The following is a 17,473-nucleotide window of genomic DNA, read 5'->3' on the forward strand; positions in this document are numbered from 1 at the left end:
GTGTTTACCGCTTTGTTATATACTTATATCTTATACATTTAACTAATTAATCTTTTGGCTTGCCACGTGACTTTGCCGTGGAAGCAGTAAGTTTGTATGAGTTGAGCTTGCCACGATTTACGTCGTGGAGGCTGTTTAGAGGCCATCTTAGTTAAGGCGGACTAGGGTGTTTTATGCATGTGTAGGAGTCTGCGGCTTCGGCTGCAGATCCTCCTATATCAATGTGTAAGAGAATGGCAGGTTTAGCTGCTAGATGCTCCCCGTAAGGGGAGCGGCTACTATAGAGAAAGGCGTTAGGAGTTCTGTGGCTTCGGCTGCTAGGTTCTCCTTTATCCCCGTGTAGGAGTAAGGTGGCTTCGGCCGCTAGTTACTCATTTATCAGCACGCAAGGGGCAGCTTCGGCTGCGGTACGCCCCCTTGAATCCAGAGAAAGGCGTTATGACATAGACATAGAATAGACATAGACATAGAAAAGTTTTATTTAACATCACAAATATCGCATTGGTACATTTGAACATAAAATCTTAAAACTACTAAAACAATTTTATACTGAGATGCGTTGGCTGACATATAAACAGCGTGATGCTAAAAAGGGGCTCGACTCAGCATAAAGTTGCAGTAAATGTACTGCAACGCTGGTTTTCAGTCGGTCCCTAGTAATAAAAACAAAACATAAGAAAACAAATTTCAAAACAAAAACATTAGGAAAAGGAAGAGAAGAAAAAGTTAGATGGGTGTGTATGTGTATATGTGACGAAACGGAGTGCAATTTATAAAATTATTTGTGTACCTACTGTGTAGTTTTTGTATGTGCTTTAGTTTGTGTACAATATCATATTAGAGCATTATCAAGCATTTTTTTTTGTATATATGAGTTAGGATAGGATATATAGTTGAGTGTAAATTTGTACTTATTAAGAATATAGCTAATAAATTATGTTTGGCTGGGCCATTATAAGAGATAAGAAGGTATAGCTCTACAGCCAAGAGGTAGTGCATTTTGAATATGTAGGAGGTGTCGCTTAAGCCGTGTTTTAAAACTGTTAAGACTATTAAAAATCTGTAATGGTGGCGGGATATTATTCCAGCACTTAGTGGCTGTGTATTTAAAACTACCTCGTTAGGAGTTCTGTGGCTTCGGCTGCTAGGTTCTCCTTTATCCCCGTGTAGGAGTAAGGTGGCTTCGGCCGCTAGTTACTCCTTTATCAGCACGCAAGGGGCAGCTTCGGCTGCGGTACGCCCCCTTGAATTTGTACCCTTCATCCGGCCGGATAAGATGGTGCTCATGTGTACTAGAGTTAACTGATAGATATATATGTAACACTTGTGTATTGATGGATGATGCCATCACCCTTGGAAATAGATATATGAAAAAATACCATACTTAGCTGTAAACACTTGGTGAACGTTGTAATCATATAATACCTTTAACCACAGATGGTGCATGAGAGGCAAAAGAGCGAAGCAGATAGACGAGACTACGACGGGACAATAAGGTAGGACTAACCACTCCTACTCCCACATACACACACATTACCATTATTTCTATTGTCGCGGCGTTCTATAGTCTGTAGACTATTGTCGTAGTCTAGTACATTTATTTGTCTATATAGTATACATAATGAGAACGCCGCGACAAAGGTCAAAGAAGAAACGCTCAGTTGAGGACTAGGCAAGTCAGTTTGACCAAAACACCAAGGAGGTAGGGACGCAAGAATGTCAATTTGTGACGCTAGTATTCGCGGTTGGGGGCATTTCTTTTTAAATTAAGGCGCGAAATTTCACCAGGAATCTAAAATTTTATTGTTGTTTCAATTTTTTGAAACGCTTGTATTACGTTCTATATTAAGTAAAAGTTGCCCTAAAATTCAACTTTTATACTAAAAACGACTTTAAATATGTTAAATTAACAAAATATATTTTGACAGATGCTTTCGCGCCCAAAACGCTCTTTGGAAATTGTGTGACGTCACAGTTTACGGTTTGACATACACACGTAGAAGATACGAACTGTCAACTGACATTTGTCATTTGTTGTTTATCGCCTAACTGTCAACAGTGTCAATCCGAGAGTTGTGACGTCATCAGAATCTTCAATGACGTTTCGAGTTTGGTCACGTGACGTGTGCCAAAAGATATTTTAAATTCAATAGTTACAAAAATATGGTCATTACAGGTCCCCTAAAAGTAGTTTAACATGTTCTTATAATTCAAAAGAATTTATTGGGATACAATTCTGCCCTATGATTTGTAGATGGAAACAACCCTATTGGCTACATGACTGTTTTTTGTAAATAATATCAAACGATCTTGATTTTCCTGAGGATCAAATGTCTATATGGGACTCATGGCATTTAAGCAACACAAAGATCAGAAATGAGAGTTAAAATCTGACGCTCGCGCTCGACGATTGAAACGCCTCTAATGATAAGGTGATGTGACGTCACATCATATAAGTCTGTCCTAAATGTATGGAAGATCAAGGAAATTGCCATTTTGACCCTGAAATATTGCGTTTATGTGTATAGTTGTTGTACAATTTATTTTTCAATAAAATGTAATAAATCGAATGGTACCATTTTCTTTTCTATTTTCGAAAAACAAAAAAGAAATTTTTTTTTGAGACTTCGGAGCCTTGTATTTTTTTATAATCTCAATATAATTTTTTAAATTTCACTTATTTATAATGGATGGCTCATTTTCTATCCATTTAACTAAATTTTGTTATAATATTCAAAATGTGTCAAGTACCCAATTTCTTTTCAAATCAAATCGGTCGATTTTATCATCATGTCTGGACTGGCATTAGAGATTTGGGCTCAATTTATGAAAAACAAAATCGTTGTGATTAGTAAGTTTTTTTTTTTTTTTTTTTTTTTATTACATACACACAACCATCGTTACAGGATATCCTAAGTTAGTGAGTATTATATTCTTTATTGATGACCAAGGTTCCCCAAATTCTGAACGCATCCTTTTTATTATCCTACCAACCACTACCAGCTGTCAACGACAGTGTCAAGCAAGTGTCATCCATCCGTATTTTCGTTTAGCTGAGCGTGTACTAGATTTCGTTGAAGTTGTTTTCTCAGTTTATTTTATCTAATACATAAGAATAATATTCACCTTTTAAAGAAATTTGAAAAAACTATCTTGCTGTTTCTTTGTATAGCAAGTCTTTAGATTTTTAACTTTCATTTTGTAGATAGGAGGCGTCAAAAGGCATCGCAATGGATCAGATGCTATCAAGTCCTTATAACATACCGGGGATTGGTACCCCTTTGCATCAACCCGAGGAGGACCAGCAGATCCTGCCGAACGCGCTACAGCAGCAGCAGCAACAACAGCAGCAACAACCGCAGCCGCAGATGCAGTCACTGGCGACTATGAGCTCTCCGCTCGTGGGCTTCGGGGGGCTTATTGGCACCCCACAGCGCTCCATGCACACATACGCTCCCACCGCCAGCTATGCCACTCCACAGCAGATGATGCAGCCACAGACCCCGGTAAATATAAGAAAACAACCTGTTGACTTGTATTGCTATATTCAAGGACAAAAATTATAATTATTACCTTGTTGTTTATTAGAGGCTGTTTTGTATGAAGGATAGCTTCAATAATGTAATTCCGTGATGCATAAGATCCTTGATGCAGCCTCTGGACTAGTTTTACGCAGAAGACCATCAGTTCCCTGCGCGTCCAATATAATAATGGTTTCAGGATGTTGTTGGGGCTGCCCTGTTTCTGCAGCGCATCGAGTATGTTTGCACAAGCTCGCACAGATGATTACTATGCCATAATAAGAAAGAGGATTGCCTCGTTGCTCTGCAGAGTGCGGGCCAGCTCCAACCCCATCCTGGCTACGGTAGCGGGCCGATACGACTCACCTGTTGTGCGACATTTTGAGGGTATCATGACCGCTACCAGGTGATTGTTTGTTATTGTTTGTTATTAATTGTTGCTGTACTTTTCGCTTTTCTTTTTGTCTTTTTGTATTTGTTGTACTAACACTTTGTTTTAAACCTTAAATGTTACTAACCATTATGGACCATTGTTGTCTTTTGAAATAAATAAATTAAATTAAATTATAAGTATCTGAAGTTCTTGAGACATTCAATATTTTTTGTGGCACTCAAAGGAAAAAAAAGTAACCGTTTAAGTTTAAATAATTATTGAACTGTTGAGAGTACCTGATGGAGATAAGTCCTAAGAGAGATTAATTTAGTACACGGCGGGAAGAAGTTGATAACTCAAGAAATAAATTTGAACTAAGGTTCAGATTTATTCTGTTTTATCTCATGAGTTATCAATTTCTACCTATCATACCATACCATATGGAATTATCCTTTTGAGGTGCTAAATAAAACAATACAGAAAGAAAGAAGAATGAAATAAAATCACCTGCAAGGCACCTACAGGTGTATGATCAATGACTTCATCCTTGTAATAAAATAACCATCATGTTTCAACACTACCAATTCAAAGTAACAGACACTATATTTATCATGCTGTCACATAGACAACAACCACCATCATTTCTGTTCTGGTTTAACTGTTGTTTTTATATCTCTTCAAGTGGCATGTGTCATTTTTGAGTTATTGAAATTTCGATTTTATTTCAATTAATCAAATTTGAAATTTAAATGACATAATCGGTCGGGAGACGACCGCCTACCACTCCAAGGGTTAAAATCACACCTAACATTTTAAATGCACATGAATTATTATGTCAATCAAAAGTAATAACAAATTTACATGCTCACTGGTACTTATTTATGAACTCAGAATTCAAATGCTTACTAGGTTTACTGAAATCATGTTTCTATGTGAATGTGGTGTTGTTGGATCTTGGATGTGGCACCCACCAATTAAAGATAATCTAAATATGTAAACAATACTGTGTTGATTTATGAAATGAATTACTGGTTATGATTCCTAGCAATGCTGTTTTTGATTGCCACTTTATCAATATAAAATTGCCTACACAGAGTATTGTATCCTCCAATCCACTGTCTTACTTCTTTTGCTGGTTCTGATTTACATAAGTAATATGAACATGTTATTTGAGAAATTTTATATTAATTTTGTGCAGCAAAACATGATGTCACCGTTGATCACAAGTGGGAACCTAGCCAGCCAACAGATGATGTCACAAGCCAGTCCAGCCCCAATGACTCCGATGACCCCACACTCTGCCGACCCTGGGATTCTGCCACAACTGCAGTAAGTTACTGGAATTGTTGTATCAGACTATTACTTACAAAAGCTGACCTTGTCAGGCCCAACTGCATCCCAATGTACACTTATTTCAAAAAATAATCCAATTTATTACCTATACAATAAATTCAAAATCTAGTAATCAGTATGGTGGTTGTTATGAAATTTATGTAGCCCATTTTTGAATAGTATAGTATCACTAAAACTCAGCTTAATTAGCTTTTGTAACAGTGGTGGAAGTATATTACCAAATTTTATAAAAACTGCCACCATGTCAAGTCAAGGGAACACTAGCCCTAAAACTTGGTGAAGTATTTTTGCATTGTACCTATTCATTACCTACATAACTATATTTGGTTTGAGACCGTGAGATTTTGTATTAATTTATTGTCTGGGCCAAGCCAAGTCAATCAAAAAAGCGGTATGGCCGTACCATCCTTTTCTCGAAGCATTTCAGGCCATTTTCGACCCGCTATAACTTTGTTGTGGATAAAACTAGAAGCCTGAATTTTCAGTAACCGAGCAGGCATTGTATAAACAGTGTATTTAAAATTTCATTCAAATTGAACCAGTAGTTAAAGAACTAGTCAAAGTTTCTTAATTTTGTCACTCACTCAAGTCACTGACTGATTGATCATCAAAACTCTAAGGCCCTTCTAGCAGACATAGAAGCTTCAAATTTAGAATATACAGTAGTGGAAAAAAATCTATCATATTGTGATTTTTCTGTAAAATATTTCAAATTAGATGAAGCCAAGAACTGAATTTGTTGATAACTAATCAAAAAAGGTTATATTGATTCATTCTCAACCAGTTATACGCTAACATGTACATATTTCGAAATTCAATTTTTTTTTTTTTTATGGAGGATAGGCAGGCGTTTGACCACGATCACACCTGATGGTAAGTGATGATGCGGTCTACGGTGGAGCACGCTTACCTATGAGATACCTATTTACTCTAGCCTTGAAGAGATTCAGATTGTACTCATACGGAAACACAGACTCGGGCAGGGCATTCCACTCCTTGGCAGTTCGCATAAGGAATGTTGAAGCGAAACGCTTCGTGCGTATTTGTGGAATACCTACCATGAAGCGATGCCGAAGTGCCGATTGTCTGGTAGTCCGATGGTGAAATGGGGACGGAGGAATAAGGTTGTGCAATTCCTCAACACACTCTCCGAAATGTATCCTATAAAATATCGTTAGGCTGGCAACCTTGCGACGATGCTCCAGACTTTGAAGTCGAGCATTCGTCAGATCGTCGTCATTAATAATAGGGTTGTTTCCAATTTTTTGAAACGCTTGTATTACGTTCTACATTAACTAAAAGTTGCCCTAAAATTCAACTTTTATACTAAAAACGGCTTTAAATATGTTAAATTAACAAAATATATTTTGACAGATGCTTTCGCGCCCAAAACGCTCTTTGAAAATTGTGTGACGTCACAGTTTACGGTTTGACATACACACGTAGAAGATACGAACTGTCAACTGACATTTGTCATTTGTTGTTTATCGCCTAACTGTCAAGTGTCAATCCGAGAGTTGTGACGTCATCAGAATCTTCAAAGACGTTTCGAGTTTGGTCACGTGACGTGTGCCAAAAGATATTTTAAATTCAATATTTACAAAAATATGTTCATTACAGGTCCCCTCAAAGTAATTTAACATGTTCTTATAACCCAAAAGAATTTATTAGGATACAATTCTGCCCTAAGATTTGTAGATGGAAACAACCCTATTCTCTTGGCCCTCCTCTCGACTGACTCGAGCGCCTCAAGCTGGTATTTGGCTGAACCATCCCACAGATGTGAACAGTATTCCACACACGATCGGACTTGTGCTTGGTAAAGGTCGAGCAGCTGCCTAGGTGTAAAATACTGCCTCACCTTGTTGAGGATGCCCAGCTTTTTTGCTGCTAACTGTGCTTTCGACTCGATGTGCGGGCCGAAGTTGAGTTTCGAAGTCAGCGAGATTCCGAGAAGCTCAAGATGGTCGGTTATCGGAAGGGATACATTTCGGAAAGTAGGAGTCAGATGGAATGGACTCCGTTTAGCGGAGATAAGACGAATTCATTTTTCTGGATTTTAGCGTCCGTCACTAGTAGTATTTAAGTCGATAAAAAAACGGAATATCGTGCTATTATTCATAATAATATTTGTAAGAACTATCAGTTCCGTCATGGGGAGACCTCGTGGAAATAAAAACTTAACAGTACCTATTATAAATGGCTCTTCTCAATTATAAATGGCTTCACACAATCGACGCTGGCTAAGCAATTTCAAGTTCATCAGTCTACTATATCGAAGGTTTTGAAACGAGAAAAAGCTCACGGAGGTAACAAAAGGCCCAACAGACCTGGTCGCCCACGCTGCACATCAAGTTTGGTAGACCGCAACATTTTGCGAATAGCAAGACACAATCCACGACTCACGACGAGCGACATTATGCGGGAAATATCGTGTGGAAATTCAGTTTCTGTGTCCGTACGTACTGTAAGAAATCGCCTGATGGATGGTGGACTTCGTGCTCGTCGTCCTGCAAAGAAACCACTGACTTCCAAGAAAAATCGAGCAGCTAGAAAAAAATATGCGAAAGAACATCTTTCTTGGACTGCGGAAATGTGGGAAAAGGTAATCTGGAGCGATGAATCCAAGTTTTTACTATTCGGAACAGATGGAATTACCTACGTACGACGTCCCGACAATGCTCGCTATGACCCCAAGTATCAGCTCCCTACAGTCAAACACGGCGGCGGCTCCCTTATGGTGTGGGGCTGTTTCAGTGCAAGTGGAGTTGGTCCTTTACATCGAATAACTGGCATTATGACATTTATGACGAAGGAAGTTTATGAAGGAATATTACAAGATGTGTTTCTTCCCTGGGTACGCCAAAATTTCGGCAGAGCGTTTATGTTTCAGCAAGATAATGACCCGAAACATTCGTCTAATCTTGTTAAACAATGGTTCAGAAAACGTAGAGTGAGGGTTTTGGAATGGCCCAGCCAAAGTCCGCACTTGAATCCTATAGAAAACCTATGGAAGGAGCTAGGTCGTCGTGCGAGTGCAAGAATGCAAGAAATGTCAACGAAAGATTTGAACAATTAAAGGAAGGGTGGGAACGCATTCCAAGTTCTTTCCTCGCGAAGTTGATTGCATCACTGCCCCGAAGATGCCAAGCTGTTCTTGATGCAAAGGGTTTCAGTACCAAGGACTAATCTAATATTTTGATTTTCAGTGCAGAATCTGTAATTTTTGTTGTTTTCTTTATTAATAAACCACTTTTACCTATATTTCGAGTATTAGTTATTTTATGCACTTTTTAATAAACTCGTACAAAACGAGTTTCTTATATGGTGTCATACAAATGTAGTATATGATTTTACTCTCCATCTAAAGGACTTTCACGTGATAATCGTTTAGGCAGCCATAAAAAAATACTTAAAAAAAACACAAATATGATAGATTATTTTCCGCTACTATGATAAGTGTTTAGTGTATAAATCAAGGAAAAACTCCAATATGTTGCAATTTCGGTCCAGTTTTCTAGATACACCAACTGCTCACTAATACATTAATAACTTTGTTATCCCATATAAATGTATAGGATTACAAAGTTACATTTGCAGGGAATGAATCAGTGTACCTGTATATGTATAATATAATGAAATTCAGGAAGTATTTTATTTTTCGGCAACGCACATGTAATATCTCTGGTGTTGCAGGCGTCCATAGGCTGCGGTGACTGCTTACCGTCAGGCGGGCCGTATGCTTGTTTGCCACCGACGTGGTATTATAAAAAAAAGTAGGAGGTACCGGACAGTGTTGAACGTTAATTAGAATTGACATATTAATTCGTAAACCGTAACGGACAGTATTTAAAACATAAAAGATTAGCTAATTACGTAATAACTTAAGACAGAAGGTCCCTTAAGTAGAGACTGAATAAATTAACTGACTTGGTATTACATGGATCTCCCAACTTTTTACGGTAGAAGAACTGAGTTGCGAGACTTGGTTTTTTTTACAAGTTATGTTTTTGATGGCATACCTACTTACCCCAGACTGAGATATTCTTCGTCCTTTTATTCAAACCCAAAAGATGTTTCATGTAAAACACACTTTTACTGTCTAGCCCAGTGCTGGGCAAACCTCCACGGGGGGCCAGAAAATAAAAAAAAATAAAACCGAGGAGGGCCTGAACTGCAGAAAAAATGCATTTTAGTTTGAAACCGTTAACCGGAGCTGGCCCGCGGGCCGTACTTTGTCCTACACTGGTCTAGCCTTTGTTTGCTTGTTTGCTTTCCAGGAACATAGTATCAACGGTAAATCTAAATTGCAAGTTAGATTTAAAAAAGATCGCGCTCCACGCCCGCAACGCTGAGTACAACCCGAAGCGGTTTGCAGCCGTGATCATGCGTATCCGAGAGCCCCGGACGACGGCGCTCATCTTCTCCTCCGGCAAGATGGTCTGCACGGGGGCCAAGAGTGAGGAGGACTCCCGGCTGGCGGCGAGGAAGTATGCTCGGATTATACAAAAGCTTGGGTTTACTGTAAGTTGAAAGATATGTGAGGATTATGCCGGTCTCCACACCTGTCCAATAAAAACCCACGTTTTATTGTCTATTTAGCGTTCTTTCTTTGTTATAAAATGATAAATCAAAGCATTGTCATTGATACCCGTTTTTGAAGTAGGTAATGCTGCCTTAAAACAGGTTGAAGTTTATCCTATACAAATTTTTCATAAAATTCGCTTTTTACGTAGACGATTCCGTCCTCTATTACTAACCGCTATTCAACAGACCAAATAGCAGTCTCATACTTTAATAAAATTTGCGATATCCCTATCGCCAACCAAAAGTTACAAATACAATCTTTCCACTATTTATGTATAAAGCTTTTTTTTAAGGTGAACAAGTACATCATACATTTTATTTATTCCAGGCAAAGTTCCTTGACTTCAAAATACAGAATATGGTGGGAAGCTGCGACGTCAAGTTCCCCATTCGCCTTGAAGGCCTAGTGCTCACTCACGGCCAGTTCAGCTCTTATGAGCCTGAACTTTTCCCTGGACTGATCTACCGTATGGTGAAACCTAGAATAGTTTTATTAATATTTGTCTCTGGCAAAGTAGTATTAACAGGTGCCAAAGTACGACAAGAGATTTATGAAGCTTTTGATAATATTTATCCAATTTTGAAAAGTTTCAAAAAACAGTAGGTTAGGTTGTTTGATAATTTGTTGTTAAGTTATTTTCTGTGAAGTTCATTTTGAGTGGTGAAAAAGAGTTTGAAAAGCATTTTTTTACTAAGACTAATTTGTACAAATAAGTTCTTGATTTAAGGATAATTGATAAATAAATAAACAGAATGATTTTTGTTACGTTTTTCTTCTATTTCTTAAATTCCCAAAGAATCATTTTAAGGTCAAGTGGCAGGAGTTGGTTATGTAAAAGTTAGTTCAGCCAGATATTATTGATGGAGTTGGCTACTTCCTCAGTATGGCACAAATGTGCAATAAGACCATAGAGAAATAAGTAAGCATTGAGTGCTCACTCCATGCATCAGTTTTCTTACCGAAATGCTCAACTAACGGATTTATCAGTACCACTAGATGTCACGGGGTGTTGCGGCTGACGAAAAGTGTATTGCTCAACAATTTACAACTAATATTACAAGCAGGAGTTGAAAATAGAGTTCCGGTTAGAATATTAACTGAAAATTGTTGAGCATTAGGCTTTTCGCTCGTCGCGACATCTATTGTCAAGTAGCAGTACTAATAAATCCGCTACTCGACTACAAAAATAATAAGCGTTTTGGTAAGAAAACTTATGTACGGAGTGAGCACTCTATGCTTACATGATGCTTACTTATTTCTCTATGATAATAGAAGTGTCAACCTTCCGTAAAAATAACGATGATGGCGTCCTGTATCTCGCACATACATGTTGAAGCTCAGAGGGCCTACCGCAAACCACGTTCGACGGGTTGCCTCCCTGTCACACTTATATACAAGTGCGACAGATAGGCAACACGTCGAACGTGGTTCGCGGTAGGCCCTCAGGTTACATGTGCCATACGCGAATATTTGCTTAAGTTATATCACGATACATACATTTAGTCAGAATTCGCGTATCATTTGTATCAATCAGCGTCTTTAGTTGCTCCAGTTAAGGTAGACGGCCTGCAGCGCACGCATTGGACACATTATACGCAACGCGCACTTGTGTAACTTTCTGTACAAAGAATACTAAAATCCGTTGCGTGCGATAAGGCCCTGAGGACGTCTACCTTTAATAACCTCCACAAGTGCCTGAACATTTTGTTTTTCAAGGTATGCAAGATGGAAATATTTATGGCAAATTGCAACACTGCGCTAAATGTCACTGTCAAAACTACCCAAATTACCTCCTTGGAAAGATTTGGATTTCATCTACAAGTTCAAGTTTATAAGTTCATAATTTTTATTAATGTAATGTGTATTTTCTTCTAATTTTAGGCTAATTTGTGGTTTCATTAATTGTTGACGTTAGTCATGCACTATATTTAGAGTACGGTTCAGTATAAGTGGAAATTGTCGCATACGGATTTTTAAAGCTGTGGGCGGATTATTTTTTCCGGTGTCAAGAATTTAACAAAAAAATGCTATAATAATTAAAAGTAAATATATTTTCCATTTATAATAATGCGTGCCGACGTCGAGAAAGAAGCAGGCTCGACGCTCCTGAAAAAATATGGCCAGTTCTTCAAGCAGCAATATCAGGAGTGTATATCAATATCTAACAATGAATACTGGGAAGGAAACAAAACATATTTACCCGTGCAAGTGGTTATGGAGTCATGCGAACTCATTCCTATTACAGAATTGGTTTCATCAGATAACACTTTAATGACAAAAGTACTCAGTGTTCTTTCTTCACTTTGTATTGAAGTGATGACCTTAAAACGGGAAGCATATGACAGGTTTGTTGTTATCCTTAAATCTTTTGAATGATTAAACCTTATACAACTTAAATATATTTGCAAATAAGCTGTTTTGAAGTTGTATGAAGTAATGATTTCTTTATTAAGTAATAACTTTTTATGTAAAAAAATTACAGGCATTTTATATTCCTGGCTGCTTATGATGAATACAGCAAAAGTGACATCAGTTCACAAATGGAAGCAATATGCCAGCTAAGTGCCTTCACAAGCCGCTGTGAAGACACATTGAAGAATCTCTGCACACAGACCTTTGCTCTATTTGCTGAGAACATAATCAACCTATGTAAGTAGTTTGTTTTTTTGTGTTCCTCAGCAGAGTGATCTAAAGTAACCTGTTCTGAAGATGATCACTCTCCTAATATAGGCTACCAAAAAGTCTAAATAGTCTAATATTAATGTAGTGGCTGATATTATCCGAGGATGATCCATTTAAGAAAGCTATTTTATAGTATTGTATTTTTTTACAATCTTTGAATATTATAACTAGAAATAGCATAATATGATATTTAAAAAAAAATTACATATGTTTGTGAATGTTTGCAATTGCCAAAGCACATAAATTTATTTTATTTCTCGATATTTTTTTCTTATAAAACACTGATAAGTGGCACAGTGGCCTCCTAGCCTACCTGGTAGTGACCCTGCCTATAAAGCAGGGTGTCCTTGGTTTAAATTCGGATAAGGACATTTATAGAAGTAAACACAAGTGTATCACAAATATTTGTTCTGAGTTAGAAATGTATATAAATAATACAAGTATTTATATTTAACTCTATATTATTGTTGTCTAGTGCCTTACTGAGCTTACTGTGGGACTAGTCCCATTAATATTTATTTATAACAATTGATTTCAGCAAAGTTCCAGCTTCATTACATAATCAACCACATAGGAGAGATGTTCACTACTGTAGTTCTTTTGGAGCTCTTAATCTCCAGTTCATCTCTGACCAGGAATTGGTACAATTATTGCAAACAGCTAAAATCCTTGAAGAAGAGTGCAGAAACTGTGGACTTGGCTGATGATAAGTTCATTGCAGTTTTGGGAGCTATTGACAACATAACAGCTAAAGTTATGAGTGATGACATTGTGCTGAACTCCCTTAACAGCCTGCTTGGTCTAAGGAAGACCCTGATAGACAGGAATTGCTCAATGATTGCTGATCAATTCAGTCATTATCTGAGGCATGCCATAGCCAGCCTTGACAAGCTAGTGCAAGACAAGCCCAATGTAAGCAGTATGAACAAGTGTATTAAAATTAATGCACTTTTTGTATTGAATTCACACTTGTTTGGAAATAATGACAAGAAGAATTTCAAGGCTCTCATCGAACTCAACACTAAGGTATTCAAAACAATTGATAATTGGTAGTTAAATATCTCAGGTGTTGTAGGCGTCCATAGGCTACAGTGACTGCTTATCATCAGGCGGGCCGTATGCTTGTTTGCCACTGACGTGGTATTAAAAAAATAAAAATAAATGTAAACAATGTGTTTTTACATTTTTGGGTACCTGAAACATTTCTCAGTTACCCAAACAAATAGAAAACTAACTCAATCTGTTCCTCATCTTTCTGACACTAACTATTTCAATGATTTGTGTAAAGTTTTCATCTTCCCTCAAATAACTAAAGAAATATAGTATAGATTTTTGCTGAAAATATTTTTTTTAATGGTGCTACTATGCTAAAAATATTTATGCATACCACCATGCCAGTCATTACAGAAATGTATAATGCACAACTTTCTTGGTTTACTGTAAGTTTGTACAAAAATGAAATTTTACTTATGAATTTATACATAATTATGTATTTTGTTTTCTTACAGGCACATAGCATACCAATTGTTGGAACTACAGTTTGGTTCCCAGAACAATTTCTCCAAAGATATTTATCATCACTTTGTGCAAGCTATGGAAAGTTGTCCCAGACAATGCTTAAAGCCCGGCAAGCATATATGAGTAGCAAAAAGTCGTCCCTGGCTCGAGATGTTACTACTCTCCAGGCAGTGTGCACGCAGTGGGTACTCAACATGGAGGATATCTATTCCTCTAGTCATCGAGAGTTAGGAGCGGCAGAAATGAATGTACACTCCAAGACCCTTCTAGATGGACTTGATTTGGCATCCAATATCAACTATTCTATCTTAACATTAATCAACCTGCACCTATGTTTAGGCATACCACTATCGAAAAGCGTACTGAAGTCATTGTTTGAGGTAACAGAGGTACTTAAGAGTATAAAAAACGCAGTTAGCCGAAATCACGATCAGATATTGAACTCCGTAAACATGGTTATTCAACATCTGACTTTTCAAGCGACATGTTCCATTCTAGAAGTGAAAAAGACATTAATGGGTGACAAGAACTATGCAAATAAGAGATTAGATGACTTGACATGTATTGTCATTGCAGAAAGAGCCCTCAAGGGGCCAGTCACATTAGAGCGTAACATTGCTGCCAACGTTGCTCTAAGTTTTATTCCAGAAAGCATTTATCTTGACGATAGCTACGAAAAACTTGGGTTTCTACTTGAAAAAATACAATCACTGGCAAACTTTATGAAAGTAATGGAAGACTTATGTAATTGCTCATGGGTAGTTTGGCATCAAAATGTCATACCTATTTATTTTGAACAGAATTTCACCACCCAATTGAATGTCTTGAAATTGAAATACTTTTTAATGGTATTAGAGGACTGTGTGGTGTTTTTACATAAGACTGATAAACAGTTTAGGGAAGACAAAGCCAATGAGTTGCTCGACAATATCAAAGTCCTTATAACAGAAAATGTTCTGAGAACCACAAATCAAAACATAGAAACTAACTTAAGACTACACATTCACTCCCACTTGCAACTTGATGTTATCAATCCATTTACAACAGATATGACGAAAAAGTTGCTGCTGGTTATTGATAGATTTAGAATCCAGTGTGTCTACATGGCTGTCATACCATCACTAGAACATTACTTGTCCACAATGTATTACAATTTAACTACTGTTGTTTTATCAGACTGGAAAACCTATGGGGAAATGAGACAAATGGCTAAATTCAAATTTAATCTAACTACAGTTCAAGACAACCTGCCCACGCAAACCTTAGAACAAGGTTTAGATGTTCTAGAAATCATGCGTAATATACACATATTTGTCTCCAAATACCTATACAATCTCAACAACCAGATATTTATAGAGAAGAGCAGTAATAACAAACATTTGAATTCAATAAATATCAAACACATAGCCAATTCTATAAGAACCCATGGCACTGGAATAATGAATACCACAGTAAATTTTACATACCAATTTCTAAAAAAAAAATTCTTCACTTTCTCTCAATTTATGTACGACGAGCACATAAAATCGCGACTCATCAAGGACTTGAGGAACTTTAAGGAAATTGCAGATACTAATGGAAACATGTATCCATACAAGAGCGCAGAAAAGTTCAACAAGGGTATAAAAGTTCTGGGGCTTGCAGAAGATGGCCAGAGTTACTTGGACCTGTTCAGAGACCTGATTAGTCAGATAGGGAATGCCATGGGTTACGTTCGAATGATTCGGTCCGGTGGAAGACATTGTTGTGCCGATGCCACTGCATTCTTACCTTCCCTAGAGCCTACAAAGTCATTTAAAGAATTAGCAGAAGAAAGCGGTGTTGATGCTAAGGTAATTCAGGCATCTGAAGTTTTGGAGAGCAATATCAATTGCTTGATAAGCAATTTCATTCAAGGAACGGAATACTTTAAATTGCTTTTGGATGTATTTGCACCAGTTTTCAGAAACCCCAAAAATGTTCATCTAAAAAATTTCTACATCATTGTGCCCCCACTGACTCTGAATTTTGTAGAACACATGATTTTGTCAAAGGACAAGATTTCAAAGAGGAATAAGGTTGGGGCTGCATTTACAGATGACGGATTTGCTATGGGTATAGCATACATACTCAAATTACTTGATCAGGTATTCAGTTATTTTCTAGTCCAAAAAAAATATTTACAGGTATAATAATTAAAATTGGAATTATGACTAGTATATAATTAAATATATACTTTTTCAGGACCCAAGTTTTGAGGCTCTTCATTGGTTTGACTCTGTATGGAAACATATTAAAGACGAAAGGAAAGTCCTCGAGGAACAAAAAGCTAAGGGATCAGTACAACTACAGCAAGCACTGGCACTCACTGAGAAGAAGATCAAGACTTTGGAGGAGGAATATAAACTCCTGTATTACAGCCTGACAAGTGCTCGAATATTTTTCAGGTAAGTGGGCGTTATGCAATGCTTCTTTATATAATTTATAGACTTTTTGGTAGAAATGCCATTATTTATAATCTTGTTTTGTACTATGAAACTGTTGTTAACATATTTCTAATTACATAAACAAGGGAACAAAAGTATAAGATAATATAGTGATATTAAATGTTATAAATTATAAGCCATATACCTATATGTATAAATAAAGAGTTCTAATATAAATTGTCAAGTGTCGTTTTATTTGTAAACTTCCACTAACCCCTTAGATCATCAATAATCCGCATCTGAAGTATTGGATACAGAGTGTCCAAGTCACAATGTATACGGGATACTCGATAAATAGATGATAACGAGCGTTACATATTAGCATTCGTCTTAAAATGTAGGTAAATCATTTCATTTAACAGTTACTGCCAGGAAACCGCCTAGTGGGCGCTCGTAACTCTTGTTCAGATACCAGAGCTATAACAACAGGCTACGCCACAGCGCACCTGGCGGGCGCACATCGCCACGGCTAGCAAGATTGACACTGGTAATAATTACATTATTTTAGACATGCATCAATATGTTTGATAAGACAGGCTAGACTAGTTATTTTATAATAAAATAACTTGCATTTGATTTCAGAAATCAAATCACTATTGTCATTGCATAGTTTTTGGGGTACTGTTAATTTTTTTGGCTGGCAGTGAATGTGTTAAGAGCCAATCAACGTGCTCACTAGCGCCACTGGAAAATAATTGTGATTGTTTAAATTTAACGATATATATATAAAAAAGGGGGGCGCTATGTACTGGAATTTGTATTTAAGTACCTTTTAAATACATCAAACTAGTTTCTATGTTGCTGGAGCACGTTGATGGGCTCTTAAGTGCTGAGAAGAGAAGATTTACTCCCTTCTGTCCCCGAGGTCGACAAACTGAATAAATCACATATCTTGAATTATTTAAGTAATGTTTATTTACTTATCATTAAGACTAACTTAAAATCTAAGAATGTAAATACAACACAAATTACT

General features: G+C 37.1%; 2 protein-coding genes across 3 annotated transcripts; both read left to right on the forward strand.

Annotated features, from left to right (window-relative positions):
- The first annotated feature begins 3,028 nt into the window (after positions 1-3,028).
- On the forward strand, positions 3,029-10,600 carry LOC133534842 (TATA-box-binding protein). Of its 2 annotated transcripts, none has more exons than XM_061874132.1 (4): positions 3,029-3,506; positions 5,093-5,223; positions 9,528-9,771; positions 10,163-10,600. In XM_061874132.1, the coding sequence occupies exons 1-4, from the start codon at positions 3,231-3,233 to the stop codon at positions 10,436-10,438; spliced, it is 927 nt and encodes a 308-aa protein (XP_061730116.1). In that variant the 5' UTR covers positions 3,029-3,230; the 3' UTR covers positions 10,439-10,600. The 2 variants fall into 2 exon arrangements, with proteins under 2 accessions (XP_061730116.1, XP_061730117.1); XM_061874133.1 differs by having other exon boundaries at positions 3,033-3,506; positions 9,528-9,737; positions 10,163-10,375.
- Positions 10,601-11,298: 698 nt separating this feature from the next.
- On the forward strand, positions 11,299-16,684 carry LOC133534841 (WASH complex subunit 4). The gene is made up of 5 exons (XM_061874130.1): positions 11,299-12,180; positions 12,318-12,484; positions 13,056-13,543; positions 14,026-16,161; positions 16,259-16,684. Exons 1-5 carry the CDS (start codon positions 11,903-11,905, stop codon positions 16,463-16,465), a joined length of 3,276 nt encoding a protein of 1,091 aa, XP_061730114.1. The 5' UTR covers positions 11,299-11,902; the 3' UTR covers positions 16,466-16,684.
- The last annotated feature ends 789 nt before the right edge of the window (positions 16,685-17,473 follow it).

This window comes from Cydia pomonella, chromosome 2, assembly GCF_033807575.1.
Source record: "Cydia pomonella isolate Wapato2018A chromosome 2, ilCydPomo1, whole genome shotgun sequence".
NCBI lineage: Eukaryota > Metazoa > Arthropoda > Insecta > Lepidoptera > Tortricidae > Cydia > Cydia pomonella.